Source organism: Notamacropus eugenii, chromosome 3, assembly GCF_028372415.1.
Source record: "Notamacropus eugenii isolate mMacEug1 chromosome 3, mMacEug1.pri_v2, whole genome shotgun sequence".
Lineage (NCBI taxonomy): Eukaryota > Metazoa > Chordata > Mammalia > Diprotodontia > Macropodidae > Notamacropus > Notamacropus eugenii.
In genome coordinates this window covers 364,170,968-364,191,031 of record NC_092874.1, presented here as the reverse complement: position 1 = coordinate 364,191,031, position 20,064 = coordinate 364,170,968, and the positions used below count along the sequence as shown (strand labels likewise).

Below are 20,064 nucleotides of genomic sequence, written 5' to 3'. Positions count from 1 at the left end.
GATTTGGTTTGTTATTTTTCACTATGCAAATGTAAGATATCATCAGTATTATTTTTATCTTGATATAGCTTTAACACTTCTCTTTTGTTGCTATTAAAAGCAAAAACAAAAGTAAGAATTCAAATACTTTGAAGCAGAACTCTAGAAGTACTGTTCAGTATTTATAAGTATTTATAAGAAACTTTTTTTATTGTGATTTGGACTTTGTGAGATTTTGTAACTGTCATTTAAATGGCCTGAAAAGTTGAATTGTCACTGAAAAGTCACATTCTAGTTGATATTTGGGAAATGGAAGTTATCTTTTGATATAAATAACTTGCTGCATGTCTGTAATTGTCCATATCATCCCGATATAAGTATTTATGCTATAAAAGTTTAAAAATTATTTTCAGCGGTGGAATTTATGTCATTTATTTTGACTCTAGGTTATTGACATAATTGTCCTGCTCACTTATATAAACAGCTTTTTTAAAAATAGTTTTGTAAATATTTTTTAAATAAATTCTTGACTGAATTCTTAATTTGAATCCAAAACAGCTTTGTTAAACCGTGAGAGGTTTACTTACCCCTCTTGTTGTTATGTATTCATGAATGCATATATACTTGTACTCATAAACACAGGGGTACCACTATACTTAGTAACATGGTAAAAAGTAAGAAGAAAACTAATTTTTTTTTTTTTTAGCAACTGGTGCTAGTACAACCATCTATGCAGTTGAAGCAGATGGTGATCCCAATGCTGGATATGAAAAAACTAAGGAAACAGGAGAGATCCAGTATTTAATTAAGTGGAAAGGATGGTCCCATATCCATAACACTTGGGAGACTGAAGAAACCTTAAAACAACAGAATGTGAAAGGAATGAAGAAATTAGACAATTACAAGAAGAAAGATCAGGAAACCAAACGATGGTGAGTATGCTTTCTGATCTCATTTAAATGTACAGATCATATATACAAGTATTAAACTAAGTGCTTTTGATAAAAATTATAGGTGACAGATAATAAAGTATCATGTTAGCTCAAATATATATTGTTATTGGCTTATTATTATTTATTCAGTGAACTAAATAGTGAAGAAAATGAAGGTAGTGCAATTAATTGCATATAGAAAGAGTTACCATTAAGCTAACATTCTTGACTCTAGGATATGATCTCCTAAGAGTAAGAGTAATATAAATGAATATGGAAGCAGGTAGAAACTACTCAGTCATGCATCAGTGTAAGAAGGCCACCTGAAAAGTTTCAAGTCAGTGTACACCTTTCCTTATGATTGTGGCCAACAGCAAATTGTTTATGTATGTCCAATACATGCACAGGAATTATGGACAGATTATGTCAACTTTACTTTTGTAGCCTCACAAGTTGTTGGAACCTGCTATCTACTAGGTGATCTTGTACTTAACCAAGAATAACTTGTTCAAAGAATGTCAGAATTAGAAGAGTCTTTGTCTTGTTTATATGGAGTGGAGGAGGAGGTAGTAGAGTCTTATGCTGAAAATCCTTTTCATTAAGGGAATTTGTTCTGTGAAGTTTGGATTCAGTCAAAGGGCCACACTTGAGGACCTAGATGACCACTTGTGGCCTCAAGGCCACAGGTTTTCCCACTCGTGGAATCCATTGCCAAAAAGAATCCCTTCTACATTTCTGATAAGTGATGAACCAGGAACTACTTGAATCTCTTCCACGTCAGTTAGCTTTTATTCAGGAGCTCAGGCAGGCCTTCCATGACCTTTTTAATGAATGGAAACTTCTAGTTTGTCAGTCCATAAATATTATTTAAGCATCTATTATGTGCCAGGTACTCTGATTCAAAGAAAGGTAAAAATCCCCACATGGAAAGAATTCACTGTCTAACAGTGGCCAGAGCTTAGCATGCCTGGCACATAGTCATCAGTAAATGCTGACTGACTAACTGGGAATAACTATGTACAAATGAACTACACACAGGATAAATTAGAAATAACCAGCCAAAAGAAGGCACTAAAGTTTAAAGGGATTGGAAAGGTTTCCTGTAGTAAATAGGGACATACCAAGGGCTTATAGGAAGACAAGAAGTGGAAATGAGAGGAAAGCATTTCATGGGGGACAGCCAGTAAAAATTACTGGAGTCAGGAGATGAAATGGTGATGAGTCTATGAAGGGATGCAGAGTGTAAGATGACTAGAAAGCTGAGAAAGGAGGGAGTTAGTTATGAAGGGTTTCGAATGTCAGAGAATTTATACTTGATCTTGTAGGTGATATGGATCCAGTGGAGTTTGCATATGACATGGTCAGCCTCTTCACTTTAAGAAAATCACATTGATAGCTGAGTGAAGGGAGGAGGGAGAGACTTGTTGCAGGCAGTACCAGCCAGCAGGTTTGAGGACCAGTAGGCCAGGCATGAAGGAGTGAGGGCCTGCGCTAGAGTGGTGGCAGTGTAGGAGAGAAAAGGCCGTATGCAAACGATACTACAGAGGTAAAATCAGGCCTTAGCAACAGATTAGATATGGAGGTGAGGGGAGGAGAAAAAAAGAGAGACACTTTATTGAACATCTAGTTTAAGAGATCTATAGGCTGCTAGAGATGCAAGAATGGAGTTCACTGAAGGTGTTACAGCTGGATAAGTTGATTTGACAGTCATCACCATAGAATTTGTTATTGATTCCATGGGAACTGTTGAAATAACCATAGAAACAGTGTAGAAAAAAGAAGAGGGCTCAGGAAAGAGCAGGCTAGTGACTATGACCTGGGTGAAGATCCAACAAATAATACTAAGAAGGAGCAATCAGAGGTAGCAGGAAATCAGGAGAGAGTGTTATTGGAAATCTACAGAAAAGAGAATATTAAGGAAAATAGGATGAATCACAGTGTCAAAGGCTGCTGGGAGGTCAAGAAGGATTGAGGGGAAAAAGCCATTAGATTTGGTAATTACGATATCACTACTAATGTTGGAGATAACAGTTTCAGTTGAATGATGTGGTCAGAAGCCAGGCTATGGAAAGCTAAGATTACATTGAGAGGAGAGGAAATAGAGGCACCTTTTGTAGACTGCCTTCTTAAGGAATGGTGCTAACCACAAGATCTATCACCTGTACTTACTGGGGATGGTGATGGGAATGAGAGTAAAATATTTCTTTAATATCCTGTCTCACAATTCCCCTCAGCCCAACCTTACTGAGAATTTCTTAAAAAGGCTACTCATGCTATCCATTAAGAATTAGTTCTCATAACTTATTTGACCTCTTAGCAGTTCTTGTTCATCAGTTTATCCTGGTTCAGGCTTTTCTTAGGAATCTGCTGCCCCTATTCCAGTTGGTCTGCTTTATGGACCTCTTGCCACAAAGCCAACAAATATTCCAGGAGACTGAATCTCAGAAATAGTCATGGTTCACCACAGGCAATTGGATCTAATATATTACAAAAGTGTGATTTCTGTATTTTGAACTTTGTGGACACATCTCAGCTAACTATTTCAGTAAATGTCTTGGTTCTATAGATAGTGGGAAAATGAGTCCATTGGCAGAGGCCCTCACATAGACCTTTCTTAGGGTCACAGAACAATCAACAAGCATTTATTAGTGATTGCTACGTTCTAACACTATGCTAAGCATTGGTTACACAAAGAAAAAAATTGCCTTCTCTCAAGGAGATTACATTCTAATTGGTGTGATAAATTATACCTAAATTGGTACAAAGTAGAAGATTACCGATTAGATGGAAAATTAATAGCCTTAGAGGGAAGAGGAGTAGCAGCTGGAAAGACTGGGAAAGGCCTCCTGAGATGTCACTTAAATTTTAAGGAAGCCAGGAATTCTACAAAGCAGAGATTAGGAAGATGAGCATTCCAAACATAGGAGACAGGCAGCGTCAAGTCTCCAAAGATGTGATGAAGAGCAGCAAGTAAGCTATTATGGCTAAACCATAATAGAGGTTGTGGAGGATAATAAAGTGTAATAAGACTGGAAAGGTAGGAGAAAAATTTCTGAAGAACTTTAAATTCTAAAGAGAGAAATTTACATTTGATCCTAGAATAGACAAGGAGCCATGGGAGTTCACTGAGTGAGATCAGAAAGTAGGATGTTCATGAGATGGTCATATTTATATTCTGGGAAAATAGCTTTGGCATCTGTGTTAGGAAGGGGAGACACTTGAGTCAGGGAGTACAGTTAGAAAACTGTTGGAGTAATCCAGGCAAGAGGTGATGAGTATCTGAATGATGGTAGTGGCTCTGTAAACAGAGAAAAGGTATATTTGAGAGATGTTTTAGGGACAGGAATCATAAGATTTGGCCAAAGTGATTTTGTCAGTTGATTAAGAGAAGGAAGTTCAAGATGACAACAAAGTTTCAAACCTCGGTGATTGGAAGGATGGTGGTATCCTTGACAGTAAGTAATACACTAAGATTGAATCATGTGTTTAAGAAGAGTAAGGCATAGGGAGAGATGGAAAGATAAAAAATGTTGAACAAGGAATTGAAATACTTGTTGGGGGAAGGAGAGCAGGGATGGTAAGGTATGACCATCTACATATGTTATGGAGTAGAAGAATAGATAATAGAACTAGGGTAGGTTGAGGAATTGTAATACCGGGATGTGTGAGGGAACATTAACTTGTACACTGAAGTATCCTGTATCAGGAAAGACTAAACCAATCAGTGAACTCATTAAGAACTGAAGGAATATGTCCAACCCTTGGAACTAGAATTCCCACATCATTGCATGTTGTATATCCAGGCCTTGAAAGACTATTTGCCTTTGAGAAATTCCTATATGTAGCACTTGTGCAAGAGTAAAATGAATTTCTCTGTAACTAGTAGATTCTCTTATGTTGCTGGTACTCATTAATATAATCAAGGAATCACTTCTGCAGTCCAGATCCGTGAGAGTGAATCCCCTAGAGGGAGCATACTAATCTCATTTCCCTGGATGTTAACTAACCTCTTCTGATTTTTTACTTTTAGAAATTAAATGACTGGCTTATTATAACTGGACCAGCAGTTGAGGTTCAAAATATCTCCTTACACTAAAGTAGCTGGGTGATATAGTGACCAGCAAACTTGAGCTTTCCTGTGATGCAAAACTTTCATCCTGATAACTTTAAGGACGTTGTCAGTTGAGTAGAGGCATAAATACCACTTCCTCTCCAACCATTGTACTGTACAATTGATCAAGGTTTATGTGCCCCTAGCCCAGCAGACCACATCTAAACTCTTACGGGTTCAGAAACCGAAGCCCCTTGAATTCATAAAGGGAGATTTACACAAAGGCATCATCTGACATTTGGCCTGCCCAATCTAAGTCTTTGTCTTGTTTATATGGAGTGGAGGAGGAGGTAGTAGAGTCTTATGCTGTTGTTATGATTTTTGTCCTCTGAACACTGTCATCTGAGGTGACTACCACCTCTATCATTAATTCCTATTGTCTTAATTAAATGAGTACATTTACTTTATTTCCAAGCTGATACTTTGAGGGTCTATAATCTGATAAGGATTTAGAAAGAAAATGAGTAGAAAGTAGTCTTCCATAAATGTAGAATGAGAGAGTGTGGCAGTTTATGGAAACTAATCTTAGAAAAAGACTCTAGGTTCAGGTCTCTTCTTTAACTCATTCTGGCTATGTTACTGCTTAGAAAGTCACTTAATTTTCTAAGAAAATTATTTGCAAGTCTAAATTGCTTAAGAGTTGCAGATTGGATTTATTGAGGGAATTTGTTTAATATGGATTCCCTATACTAATTAAATGGCAGATCTGGATTCCCACTCCTAACGTTGTGATCCTTTAAAAAAAAAAAAAAAGGCAACCCAAAACTGTATGCTCTCATGGTTTTGGGGCAATGCAATGTAATTGTGTTATCCCAGAGATATGTGAACCACATTTTTCTATTTCTTTTTCTTTTCCTTTGTTTTCTTTTTCTTTCTTTTCTTTTCTTTTCTCTTCTTTCTTTTTCTTTTTGAGACTGGGTCTCCCTATCTCGCCCAGGCTGGAAGTGCAGCAACCACTCAGGGGCCTGATCCCTCTGCTGATCGGCACGGAAGCTTTGACCTGCTCCGTTTCCGACCTGGGCCGATGAACCCCTCCTTAAAAGCAACCTGGTGGTCCCTGTGCTCCTGGGGGTTCACCATAATGGTACTGGACTTAGCTAACTCCTGGTCAGCTTTACCCCTACTGCAGCTCAGAACTCCGGAGCTCAAGTGGTCCACCAGCCTCAGCCTTCCCAGTAGCAGGGATTACAGGCGTGTATCACCACACCCAGCTGAACCACATTTTTCAAGACCTGCTGGACCTCAGGGTAATGTGGTGTACTTTAATAGCGTACCTTAATAGTATACCCAAATAGTCTGCATGGGGCTAGAGAGCATAGTTTACTTCTTGGAGAAGAAGATAAATATTGTCTTATCAGTGGAAGCTATTTCAAAGTGGTGATATACCTGCTACTGTCAAGGATCTAAAGCAATTCGTAGGTTTTATGATTTACTTAGGTATTAAATACATTGACAGTTTCCAAAGCACATTTCATTGAATGCTAGAGAAAGAAGCTGTCTTGACTAAACTCAAGCAGCAGTTTATATCAATTGTCACCTGAACCTAAGTTTCCACTAACCCTTTAAAAAAAAATCAGCAAAAACTGCCTTACCAAACTAAAATGCTAAGACCCATGGAAGCTTCTGTGCAGAGAGGAAAGTGTCAGAGTTGACTCACCAGATAACACGAAGGGAAGGGGGTACATGCATGTTAGCATAAAAAGAAACTTCTGCTTAACTGGTGTCAATCTCTTTCCTCTTCCCAGTTTTTCTGACTCCATGAATGTCTTCCAATTCCTGCATCCATTTAGGTTAGCTTTCCAGAAACTCAGCTACCACCTATATCTAACTTCATTTGTGGCTTTTCTCTTTCATACTTTAATCTCTTTTCTGTTTGTTCCTTTCTTCACTATTCCAAACTCCCAGGCACAATGCATGGGCACTCAAACTGGATCCTGGTCTTTTTTAAGTATTGATTAACCACCTACCTACAACTATTAATCCGTGCTGCTCTCCATATGTCATCATTTTGGGAAATTACCAATTACTGCTTTTTGTTTAGAACAGTGGCCTAACCAGAACTATTGTTTAGGAAGATATATCTGACAATGGTAAATAGTCTGGATTCAAGGATCCTCTAGAGGCAAAGAAGACAGTAATAATCTGCATAGTTAGTTAAATTAATGAAACTTTAGTCCTTAATAGACCTTTATATTTTGATCAAATCTTGATTTTATTAGTATGAATATTCCTTCCATTGCCAAAGTAGATTACAGCTCCTTCATGCCTTATTCTGTACTGTAGTTTTTATCATATATGTGTATATATACATATATGTCTATATATTCATATTTGATGATGCCACACTGACCAATGACCTGCAAATGTGGTATAAAAGATATTGAAGATATATATGACTGGTAAAGACTTTGTTTCTACCAACTTTTTGTTTCCATTCACCACTTGGAGGTCTAATTATACATAGGTAATTCAGAAATGAGCATCTTGTTTGTAACAAGTTGTTTTTTGACTCAAGGTAATAATTTTTTTTCTTTTTCTTTTTTTCTAATGAACATGGTTACTTCCCTCTGATTCTTATTTATAAATGCAAGTATGAGACATATGAGTAGTTTATAGAGTAGTCTAGAAACCTTATTCCTTGATCCCTAGTCATATTTTCCACCATAGTTTTCTCAGTTCTTCTATGTCAACTGTTGCATTGTGATATTAAATTATGTAGAGCTTCTACTTTATCTTCCACAATGGACTTGGATTAGTCATTCAGAATTCTCTTCCTCGTGGTCTGTTTGCTTATGATTATCTTGAGAACTGATGTCCTCTTTCTATAGGATGAAGACTCATAGCATTATTTACTTAGGGTGATCATCTAGTTTAACCTTTGCATTTTACAAATGAAGAAACTGAGGGTCAGAAAGATTATTACCTACTCCCAGTCACACAGGTAGCCAGTGACTGAATTTCTTTAGTCCTGTGTGGGTTTGCTTCATCAGGAACTTTGGCAGCAAAGCTAGTTCTATTTGCAAACTTAAACAGCACTGTAACTGAATAGACAAAATCAATTTCTCTGGCTCTCTGATATTACTACGGGACCTTAACCTTGATACTCTTTCTCTATTTCTGACTTAACAGTTCTTCTACTGAAGATTCATCTCTTTCCTGCTGGATTTTTCTGTGTTATACAGTTTTTATTGCAGAAGCATATGGGCAAATTTTTTTTTCCTGTCCTGGATGCTTGTTTAGCTAAATCAGTATAGACTTTATCATTACTTGATGGCTCCTTAATAATAATAGCTAACATTTTTCTAGTGCCTACTATGTGCCAGACTTATGTGGTAAGTGTTTTACAAATATTATTTCATTTGATCCTTACCATAGCAAGACTTATGTCCACTGAGGAGAACAGAGGTTAAGTTGCTTTCCCAAGGTCATGCAGCTAGTGAGTCTGAGGTGAAATTTGAATTCAGGCCTTCAGATTCCAAGCCCTGTACTCTATCCACTGCTATATAGCTGCCTCTGATGTACAACTACCCAGTCCTTTGTCTTGACCATTGCACATTAAGTAGCCATAGTCTCTGCCTGGTAGGTTCCCCTGGAATGTACCCTTCACTGTATAGGCTGAAGTTTACCTCTCTTCAGTAGTATACATGGCTATAGTAAAGGCCTTACCCTTAAAAGGTGGACCAGAGAGAATAAGTCTCTTTATGGGAAGATAACTAAGTGTGCCACAAAATTTTTTCTTGTTACCTTTGGCTGTGCAATAAAACATCTTTTATATTCATCTCCCCATGGTTACCCTGTGAGCTCCTTCCATTTACCTAGTACTCATTTTCACCATCTCCTTTTTACTTTTGACAAAGAGGTTTAATTCCTCTTGTAGTGACATAATTTATAAGTTGTTACAGATTCAGATTCCCAAAAGTTAGTGTTGTTAGTTGATTTGAAAAATGTTTTTGTTAGTACCTTCTGCCTCTTTTCCATGAGTCCACTGAGTTTTGGTACTAGATTGGTAAGAAAAAACAATTATATAGGACTAAGGACCATTGTGGGTTTTGTCTGCTTTATGAATTGGAGTGGGTTAATAGATAAAAAGCTGGCCTTGGAGTCAAGGTAACTTGGGTTCAAGCCAGACCTCTGCTATAAACTGACTCTGTGGTCTTGGATAAGTGCCCAAGCCTTTCAGGCTCCCAGGGAAGTCTCTAGGATGGTAAGGTGCAGCACAGTTGCCATTTTGTATAGGCAGAGGAAATTTCTTCACTGGAGCTCTCTTCACCAATGATACCATGGATCCATACCCTGTTTTCATGAGTTACTATGGCCAAAAATAATATGCCATAAAATTTTTAATTTGCAACATTTAGTTCTGAAATTTTACTTAGGAGTATGTAGTATATTTGAATTATCAGAAATTTCAAATTTGTGATTTCTAAATGAATGAACTTTTTTTATAATAGTTGGCCAGCTAGGTGGCACAGTGGGTAGACTGCTGGTCCTGAAGTCAGGAAGACCTGTCTTTCTTAGTTCATATCCAGTCTTGGACACCTAATAGCTGTCTGAACCTAGATATGTTAACTTAACTTTGTTTACCTCAGTTTTCTCTTCTGTAAAATAAGCTAGAAAAGGAAATGGCAAACTTCTTGAGTATCTTTACCAATAAAGCCCAAATTGGGGCACAAAGAGTTGGAATCACCTCTATTTTTCATGTTTTAATTCAGCTCACAGGCTTGTGGACTCTGTAATCTAATCTCCCTCTAGTGATGCAGATTGCAATGCATTCCATTCCTGCTCATCTGCTGCAGTTCTCATTTACATCTTTCCATAAATCTCCCACACAGGGTCTGACAATGGTTCTGGGCCTTCATCATTATTTCCTTATGCTGCATGAACTCTGGTCTATCTGTTGGTTAACCTTAATTTTCATTGTATGATTACTTCATTTTGTTGTCCATTTGTACATACTTTTGATGATGTCCTTTACAATACTTGCCTTGCCTATTTGCTTAGAATATGTATATAACTCTTCGTTTCTCTTATGAACCTCTCCATTGCCCTATGAATAATGAACTTGGGAAATTCATATTCCAGGACATATAGGCGTGTTTAGTGTTACAGGAATGAACCTTTGTTTTGGAGACAATCTCGAGGTCATTAAAAGAACTGAATTTTCATGGATAAAGAAGTCCAACTTGATTCCCCCCCCCCCTTTTTTTTAAAATTCTGTGTCCAGCTTATTCATTTGCATGTCAGTCAAAGTTCTGTGCATTAGTGAGAGAGATCTTTGGCTCACTATCCAATATGCATTATATATTATAGTGATATAATGATGATATTATATATCATCATCTTGACTATAAGCATTTTTTTTCATTTGATTGACTTTTTTTGTTTCCTGTATGTGTTTTTAGGCTAAATTCTAATAACATCTTTTAAAAGTCTCTGCAGTGTTTCCAGGAGTGATACAATCAGCACAAAGAAATTCACAAACAAGGGCACCTGGAGGACCTTTCCATCTAAAGTGAATTCCTCTTCAATTTGGACTTTGTGATTGATGTCATAGTGGCAAATAGATTTGACAAGCATATATCTTTCTACTTTCTACTTTCCTTAATGTTAAAGATTAGAGGGTAGCCTAGGAAAATATCCAGTAGTTAACATTTTTCAAGGGATCTTGTAGACATCATGTTGGATAAGGACATTTAAATTGGCATTTTACCATATTCATAATATTTTTAAAATAGTCAGCAGTTAAGTACAGTGAGATCTTATATTTCTATACTTGTCATTTAGTTATGTGAATGTAAAAGTAAGGTAGCTATAGTTTTTTTTTTTGCAAAGTATTTTTCTTACACTTAAATGCCTAAATTAAATATCTGATACATTTGTAGATTCGTACAAAAATTTATGGAAGTGATAAAGGGAGCATTTAGATTGGAAATTATTATTTTCCTTTTTATTTTTTAATTTCCTTTTTATTTTTTAAATTATTTTTATTTGTTAAGTATTTCTCAGTTACATATAAAAATATTTTACCAGTTATTTTTAAAATTTTGAGTTCTAAATTCTCTTCCTCTCTCCCACCCCTCCCTGCTCCTGGAAAAGGCAAGCAGTTTGATTTTAATTATACATGTGCAAAACACATTTCCATATTAGCCAAGTTGCAAAATAAAAATTTTTTTCAAGTATGCTTCTGTTAGCATTCAAGAGTTCATTAGTTTTCTCAGGAAGGAGGATAACATTTTTTGAAATTGTCTTGAATCATTGTCTTGATAAGAATAGCTAAGTCTTTCACAATTGATCATCCTTATAATATTGTTTTTGCTGTGTACAGTGTTATCTTTGTTCTGCTAACTTCACTTTGCATCAGTTCATGTAAGTCTTCCCAGGTTTTTCTGAAACCTCCCACATCATTTCTTATAGGACAATAGTATTTCATCACAATCATACACTGTAACTTGTTCAGCCATTCTTCAATTGAAGGACATCCCTTCAATTTTTAATTCTTTGCCTTCACACAAAAAAAGGTATTATAAATGTTTTTGTACATACAGGTACATTTTTTCTCCTTTGATCTCTTTGAGGTACAGACCTAGTAGTGGTATTGTGGGGTCAAATGGTATGCACGGTTTTATAGTACTTTTGGTGTAGTTCCAAATTGCTCTCCAGAATGCTTGGATCAGTTCACAACTCTTCCAGCAGTCCATTAGTGTCACAATTTTTCTACATCCCTTCCAGTATCTGTCATTTTCCTTTTCTATTAGCCTATCTATCAATTACTGAAGTACTACTTCAGATTTATTTTAATGTACATTTCTTTAATCAGTAGTGATTTAGAGCATTTTTAATATGACTATAGATAACTGTGATTTCTTCTTCTGAAAACTGCCTGTTCATATCCTTTGACCATAGTTCTTTATGTATTTGAGGAATGAGGCCTTGTAATTTTTTTCCCAGTTTCCTGCTTTCTTTCTTACCTTGGTTGCATTGGCTTTGTTTGTACAAAAGGTTTTTAATTTGATGTCATCAAAATTATCCATTTTCATATCCCATAATGTTCTTTGTTTCTTATTTGGTTCTCAGTTCTTCCCTTATATCTATAAACCTGACTGGCAAAATATTTCATGCTCCCCTAACTTGTTTATGAAAGCACTTTCAAGTTTAAATCATGTACTATTTTTTATCTTATTTTTATATATAGTGTGAAATGTTGATCTATACTTAGTTTCTGCCTAACTGTTTTCTAGTTTTCCCAGCAGCATCTGTCAAATAGTGATTTCTTGTTCCCAAGTCTTGGACTTTTAGGTTTGTCAAACACTAGATTTCTATGGTCATTTACTACTGTATTTTGTGTGTCTAATCTGTTTCCACTAATCCATCACTCTTGTTTCTTACCCAGTTTCACATTGTTTTAATTAATTAGTTTGTAACACAGTTTGAGCCACCTTCCTTCAGGGTGTTTTTTTTCTTTTTCATTTATTCCCTTGACATTCTTGACCTTTTGTTCTTCCAGGTGAATTTTGTTATTTTTTTTTGCTCTATAAAATAATTTTTTTTGGTAATTTGATATGGCACTGAGTTATAAGTAAATTAACTTAAGTAGAATTGTCATTTCTATTATCTTAGCTTAACCTACCCATGAACAATTAATATATCTCCAGTTGTTTAAAGCTATCTTTATTTGTGTGATAAGTGTTTTGTAATTGTGTTCATATAGTTCCTAGGTTTGGCTTGTCAGGCAAACTCAAGTATTTTGTATTGTCTGTAGTAATAGCTTTGGTCCCAAAGCTATATTTGTGTCATTAAAAGAATTTTGTAGAGCTCCTTTAATTGTTTTTAAGAGTAACTTATATGGTATTGGGATTAATTGTTCATTAAATATTTGGCAGAATTCACATGTGAATCTGTGTGGTACTGGGAATTTTTTTTTTTTTAGGGAATTCATTGATGACTTGTTCAATTTCTTTTTCTAAAATAATGTTATTTAGGTCTTCTATTTTCTCTTCTTTTAATCTGGGCAGTTTATGTTTTTGTAAATACCCATCCATTCCTTTCACGTAGATTGTCAGTTTTACTGGCATATAATTGGGCAAAATAACTCCTAATAATTGCATTAGTTTCATCTTCATTGGCAGTTCATTCACCCTTTTCATTTTTGATACTAGTAATTTGGTTTTATTCTTTTTTAAAAATCAAATTAATCAGTGGTTTATTTTATTATGTATTTTTCTTTAAAGAAAACTAGCTCCTGTTTTATTAGTTCAGTTTTTGTTGGGGGGGGGGGGCTAAATTTTAATTTTATTGCTCTCATTTGATTTTCAGGATTTCCATTTTAGTGTTTAATTGGGTATTTTTATTTTGTTCTTTTTCTAGTTCTTTTTTAGTTACATGGTCAATTCATTGATGTGCTCTTTATTTTATAGATGTATACATTTAGAAATGTAAATTTTCGCCTAAGAACTGCTTTGCATCCCACAGATTTTGGAATATTGTCTTATTGTTGTCATTGAATTATTGATTGCTTCTATGATTTGTTGTTTTCACTATTTATGCCTTAGGATTAGATGATTAGATTAGATGATTTAGTCCCCAATTATTTCTAATCTGTGTTTCCACGTTCCTTAATTGAATGTAATTTTATTTTATGATGATCTGAAAAAGATGCATGCAGTATTTCTTTCACAGCATTTGGCTGTGAGGTTCTTGTTCCAAGAAAGGTCAATTTTTGAAGGTTCTACGTGCTCCTTAGAAAAAGGAACATTCCTTTCTGTTCCCATCCAGATTTATCCATGTCTGAGAAGGGAAAGTTGAGGTCTTCTACTAGTATAGTTTTACTATCAGTTTCCTCTTGTAATTCATTTAACTTTTCCTCTTTAAGAATCTAGATTCTATGTAATTTGGTGCATACATATATTTGGTATTCATAATACTTCATTGTCTATGGTTTTATTAAGATATAGTTTTTCTGAGATCATGATTGCTATCCCTACCTTTTTTACTTCAGCTGAAGCATAATAGATTTTGCTCCAGCCCCTTATTTTTACACTGCCTGTGTCTTTTTATTTCACATGTGTTTCTTATAAACAAAATACTGTTGGATTTTTCTTTCTAATCTATTCTGCAGTCTGCTTCCATTTTGTGGGTGAATTCGTCCTATTCACATTCACAGTTGTGATTACTAACCACATTTCCCTCCATCTAATTTTCTTCTGTTTTCATTCTTTCTCTTTTATCTGGTCATTTCTCTGAAGTCTACTTTGCTTCTGACCACTGCCTTCTTTTTTCACACCCTACACCCTATTTCTCTTAATTTTCTTTCCCTATTTTTCTTCAGCCACTTTTTTCTGATTGTTACTTTCTCCCTCTCTCTCTCTCTCTCTCTCTCTCTCTCTCTCTCTCTCTCTCTCTCTCTCTCTCTCTCTCTCTCTCCCCAATTCTGTTTTGTTTTGTTTTTTTCCTCTTGGAGACTTTGTTGCTTAGAGGTGTTTTTTGACTTCATTGTCTTCTGTGTTGGTGTCTTGATCTTCCGTGTTACCACAGTAGCTCTTTATGGTCAGGTTTCCTTTTTTGTTGTTGTTTGCTTATTGTTTTATCCCGTTTCTTGATTTGGAACTTTATGCTAATGCTGAACTCTGTTCCAGCTGTGGAGGGGCAGGGAGAGCCTCCTCAAGCTTTTGACTTGTGCCACGCTATAATTTTCAGTGCTAACTCTAGAGGTTTCCAAGTTTTCCTTGCTTCCAAAGTAATGTAATCTGGGGAGATGTGTGGTCACTACCCTCTTCTGCTCTCTGGTCTTTATCCAGGAAGGGCTTTTTATTCCTTAGGATGGCCCACCTCCCTTGGTACTAGAAGTATTACTGGCCTTCAGAATCTCTACTCCCTCTTGACAAAAAGTGCTCTTTTCCACATTTGAACTGTTTGAACGATATCTTAGCGGTGGATAGAAACAATAGAGTTGCCAAACAGTTGCCCCTCAGGGTACCCACTCCCTCTTGACTGAAAGTGCTTCTCATTCCCCTTGAACTATGACCCAGAAGAGGGTATAGGCAATGGGTTCTGCATTTACAGCCAGCACAGAGGCACCCTGTGCTCTCTGACCAGTTGCCAGGTTCCTTTACCATCTATGGCTTGAGATCTCCCAAAGCTGCTGCTGATTCTGTCACTACCACCTAGTTCCACCGTCGGTGTTTCATTCCATGGGCTCCAGGCCAACCTCCTCTTCTGTTTCACAGATCTTTCCTTCCGGCTTCCTATGTTTTGTTTGTACTACCACTCTAGAATTCAATTTAAGGCATTATTTTAAAGTTGTTTCTAGGGGAATGTTGGGAGAGCTTGGCTAAGTCCTTTCTCTATTCTGCCATCTTTGCCAAGATTCCTTTTTAAGGAAAAAAAAATTATTTTCAGATTTTTGTCATGCTTTCAGTATCCTCCCCTCTTTCAGATATTTTGACAACCTTGAAAATTATTTGCCTCCTTCTTGAATCTATTTATACTTTGTTTAGTCTTGCTGCTCTTTCCAGCTGTTTCTTGTCATTTCTTCTTTCTAGTATAGCATATGTAAGAGTTAAATAAGAAGAAAAATTATTAAAATGCCACATGAAAAATGTGAAATATTATTTTTTTCTTAGGTTGAAAAATGCTTCTCCAGAAGATGTGGAGTATTATAATTGTCAGCAAGAACTTACAGATGATCTACATAAGCAATATCAAATAGTGGAGAGAATAATCGGTCAGTAATCATATCATTTTCATTACATTTTCATGTCTCTCTTTATGCTTTGTTAATTTTCAATGAGAAGTTGTTATCTCCATAGTTAATTGTATTTTTTTGTTTATGGTTCTGCTAAGAGGAAATATAAATATAAAATCTAACACAGTCTCTATATTTCACAGCTCATTCCAATCAAAAGTCAGCAGCTGGGTATCCTGATTATTATTGCAAATGGCAGGGTCTCCCATATTCAGAGTGTAGCTGGGAAGATGGGGCTCTTATTTCCAAAAAGTTTCAGCCACGCATAGATGAATATTTCAGTAGGAATCAATCCAAAACCACTCCCTTTAAAGATTGCAAAGTAAGTATAAATTAAAATTTTCTAATAGACCTAAATCATAATTGTAATTACATTTCTGAGTCCCAAATACTTAGAAGTATTAATGAAAGGTTGATTAACCCAGGTTTCAGATATGCAAGCCTGGGTGTATTTGTGACTTGCTCGTTCTGTAGACTGCTAATGCAAGTAAGGGATCTTACAATTGGGAAATTTAGGTAGAAAAAACAAGTGGAGTTAGATGTAGTAGGTGTGGTTAGAGAAGGTTGGACCATTTCAGGAATGGCAGACATAACTGATGGCAAAGTTCTTCTAAGAAAGAAAAATACCATTTATCTGAATATATGCCACACTACAAGAAATGAGACCTGTTTAAAAGGGGAAAGAAACAATGTGGAAATATATACTGAAAGCTTAGCATGTTACAAGCTACATTCAGGTTTTCTCAAATCAGGTTTAAAATGTAAGCATTTATTCCATACGTTGATTGATACCATAAAGAAAAGGGTATTGACTTATAAAATAATGGATTATTTACTCTGAGAAAAGAGGGAACATAAAGTTGAATGAAAGAATTGATGACGGAGAGAAAGTAAAAAACTTCTGTGCAAGACAAGAATTTCTTCGTAGAGGATATATACTGACAGTTTGGTTTGGTTTGTTTGTTTTCTTTATTGTCCTATGGGACTAAGAGCTTAATTTCAGTTCTTACTGAAAGTGTAATCAAATGATAATTATAATTCTTAACTGACAAGATAAAAAAGCCAAGAGTTAAGTAGCAATGACTGTTCCTTCAAATTTCTCTTAGTATTTTTGTCATGCTTAGTTTTGTTTTGTTTTTAATCAGGTCAAAGACAGTTCACATGTATTGAGATGAACTTGGCACTGCTATTGTTTGTAATTTTAAACTACTTAATGTGTCATAATTAACAAGAGGAACTTCAAACGTTTCATTAATTCTTGTGGTATTTGTCAAGAAAAACAATGCGTTTTGCTACCTTTCATTTTTATCTCTTGGACTGAATAGTCTTTTTGGACTGTATTGTCTCCTATGTTTTGCAGTCATAGAATCATTAAAGTGTTGTCTGTAATGACTGACATTAATAGGCCAGTTTGGAAATTTATGGTGATATCCAAGGTTATTATCAATGTTACTAAAATGTTGATTCTTAGTTCTGTATACTAATCCTTATTTCTCCTAAGGTATTAAAACAAAGGCCAAGGTTTGTTGCCCTGAAGAAGCAACCATCCTATATTGGGGGACCAGAAGGTTTAGAATTAAGAGATTATCAATTAAATGGTCTAAATTGGCTTGCTCATTCTTGGTGCAAGTGAGTATGCTATGATTATTCTTTTTCATATTCATTGAGCATATTTTGAATTTAGAGCAGATATAAATATGATTTCCAAAGATTTACTTTTAACAGTAAACAATAGAATAACTGTAAGCCATTATTGGAAAGAGTAGAAAGAGAAAGAGCATTTAAGTGCCTTTTGTGAGTCAGGCATCGTGCAAAGCTCTTTACAAATATCATCTTAAATATTGCCCCGTAATGCCCCTACTCTGTCCTTTGGAAATTACTTTTCAGGTAATTTGAAGTGGCAATGAACTTGGGAGATAGAGGATATTCCTTTGAACTTGACTTTGCCTCTTTGGGTCCCTGTATTCCTGGGACTCTTTTCATACTCACCTCTACTACTTCCCACAATTCCACTAATAATACCTCCAATTTACAGCTCAATTCAGGGTACTCTCTGTATCTTTCCTATTTTTTTAATCTCTTCCCTGACTTTTCCCTTTTTAATAGATAACTGATTGTCATCTAATGACCAAATCTTCAACCCTGATCCATTCTGAGTTTTCTGCACCATTCCTCCAATACTTAGTCTTTTTACAATTCTTCAGTTGTCATTGTCTTTCTCTTCTAATTCTTACCATCATGCTTGAATTCAGCCATATCCCTTTACTTTTTCCATTTTTCCTTCTGATAGTCATTTATTTTTTTTTTTAAATTGACTAAAAGTTATTTAGAGGAGCTATGGAAATATTTCAGTTTTTTATGTTTTATATGTTTATATGATTATGTAAATCAAAAAAATTGTTTTTCATTAAATCAAATTAAGGATTTCCTTCTCTCACCCTTTATGCTCAGAATTTTTTTTTTAAGTTAAAATGTTACAGCACTAAAATGAAAATTTATTTTCTTATAATACAGGTTATATAGGGCAGAGATAAGCTAGAAAAGTGGTTTCCAAACTTTTTTTGATCACTTACCTCACCAGTAAAATATTTTTGACCACTCCTCTATTATATGTATATTTGTTTGTTCATAAATTATGTACATAGCCTATTGTGCTAATATATTCAGTGTAATTCAGAAAAAATGGACACTTCAAAGTGTAATAAAAAGATGAAACAAGCCTGATTTTGAAATTATTTAGCAATGGTACATAAACCCTTTTTGCTTTAACAAAACAATCAGTATTTCTAATGAAAGTAGCATGTACTCAAATATTTATATTTCAAGTAACCTTGATAATTTCACTTTTTTTGACTGACTCATTAAATCTCTCATCATTTTTGCTTTGTAAAGTATTATTACTTTGTAATGTGATACTCAAAGAGTTCATACTCCAAATAAGTAAAGTGTTTTTTACTGTAAAAAAAGGTCATCTGTAGTAGCAGTCAATTCATGCTTTCATTGTAGGAAACTTTTAGGTCACTTTATGTCTTAATAATTTTTAAAAGAGTTAATTTAGTTAGTGTTAGAAAGTGTAATCCATAAATCCACTTAAGCAGATTCATGTAAACTTAATGTTATATTACAGTGAAAGCAAATAAACATGTAAGAAGTGCCTCTATCATCTCCACATTGTGGAACTTCCACTGATTCCCTCTGCGTATCTCCTAGGACACATGACTGTCTGAAATAGTTTGTGAGGGTACCAGTGTCAAGCTGCCTATTAAATATTAGTGCAGCTTAATTTGTTTTTGGATTAAAAAATAGCTAGAAGTTCTAATAGTTTCTTCCTGTATTGCCAAAACCTCTTGTCTTCCTTCTCAGGTTCACACAGAAATAATACTACTATAGATCTTATCATTACTTATCATTACTCATAAGTGTTCCATTGCCATATTAATGAATTCTCAGACTCTCTCACAGTCTCCCTCTACACCTCAAGTTCACCTTACATACAGGATGACTAAAGTGTACAAGTTAATATTCCCTCACACATCCTAGCATCCTAGTTGCTCAATCCTCTCAACTCCCATTTCTTTTTCCTCCACTCCACAAACAATTTATTTTTTGTTTTGGAAAATATAGTCATTTTGAATTCTAAAATGTTATTTATGGTATTAATTCAAAATACATTTAAACCTTATTATTTTTAATTTTTATATGGTAATGTAATGTAGCTCTTTCCCACATAAACAAAAGCTCTTTGGGGTCCTTAATATTTTTTAATAGTGTAAAGGAAGTGCTGAGACCAAAATATTTGAGAATTACTGATATAGGTGATTCTCAGATCCATATATCCAGCCTTAGTTTCTCCTGAGCTCTAGTACATCACCTAACTACCTTTTGGATTTTTCAAACTTAGTGTTACATAGCTGTCTCAAACTCCACATGTTTGCTGAAACTGTCCCATCTTCCAGACCTCCTTATTACAATCAAGTGTACCACCATCCTTCCATATTTGCAACCTTATTATCATCCTCACCTTCTTGCCTGGATTATTGCAACAGTTTTTTAATGGCACTCATTTACTCAAAATATTTCTCTACCCTAATTATGCCAAAGAAGTTTTCCAGAAGTGCAGGTCTGATTGTGTCTCACATTTCTAATCATGTGTCCCTCCAGCCCACTTAGTCAGTGAACTGCAATGGCTCCCTGTGTACCCAAGATCAAATATAAATTTCTCTTTTTGGCATTTAAAGTTCTTCATAAACTTTTTCCTTCCATTTTCTTACACTTTATGCCTTTCCACACTCTCAGCCATA

The 20,064-nt window shown here is 35.2% G+C and overlaps 1 protein-coding gene across 6 annotated transcripts in view; it reads left to right on the top strand.

Annotated features, from left to right (window-relative positions):
- CHD1 (chromodomain helicase DNA binding protein 1) overlaps positions 1–20,064 on the top strand; it is a 123,092-nt gene that overhangs the window by 36,658 nt on the left and 66,370 nt on the right. For all 6 annotated transcript variants that reach the window (XM_072597367.1, XM_072597365.1, XM_072597366.1 and 3 more), the window contains exons 8-11: positions 686–911; positions 15,642–15,742; positions 15,907–16,085; positions 17,265–17,392. In XM_072597367.1, the coding sequence (XP_072453468.1) occupies positions 686–911; positions 15,642–15,742; positions 15,907–16,085; positions 17,265–17,392 (634 nt within the window). The remainder of the gene's footprint in view (positions 1–685; positions 912–15,641; positions 15,743–15,906; positions 16,086–17,264; positions 17,393–20,064) is intronic.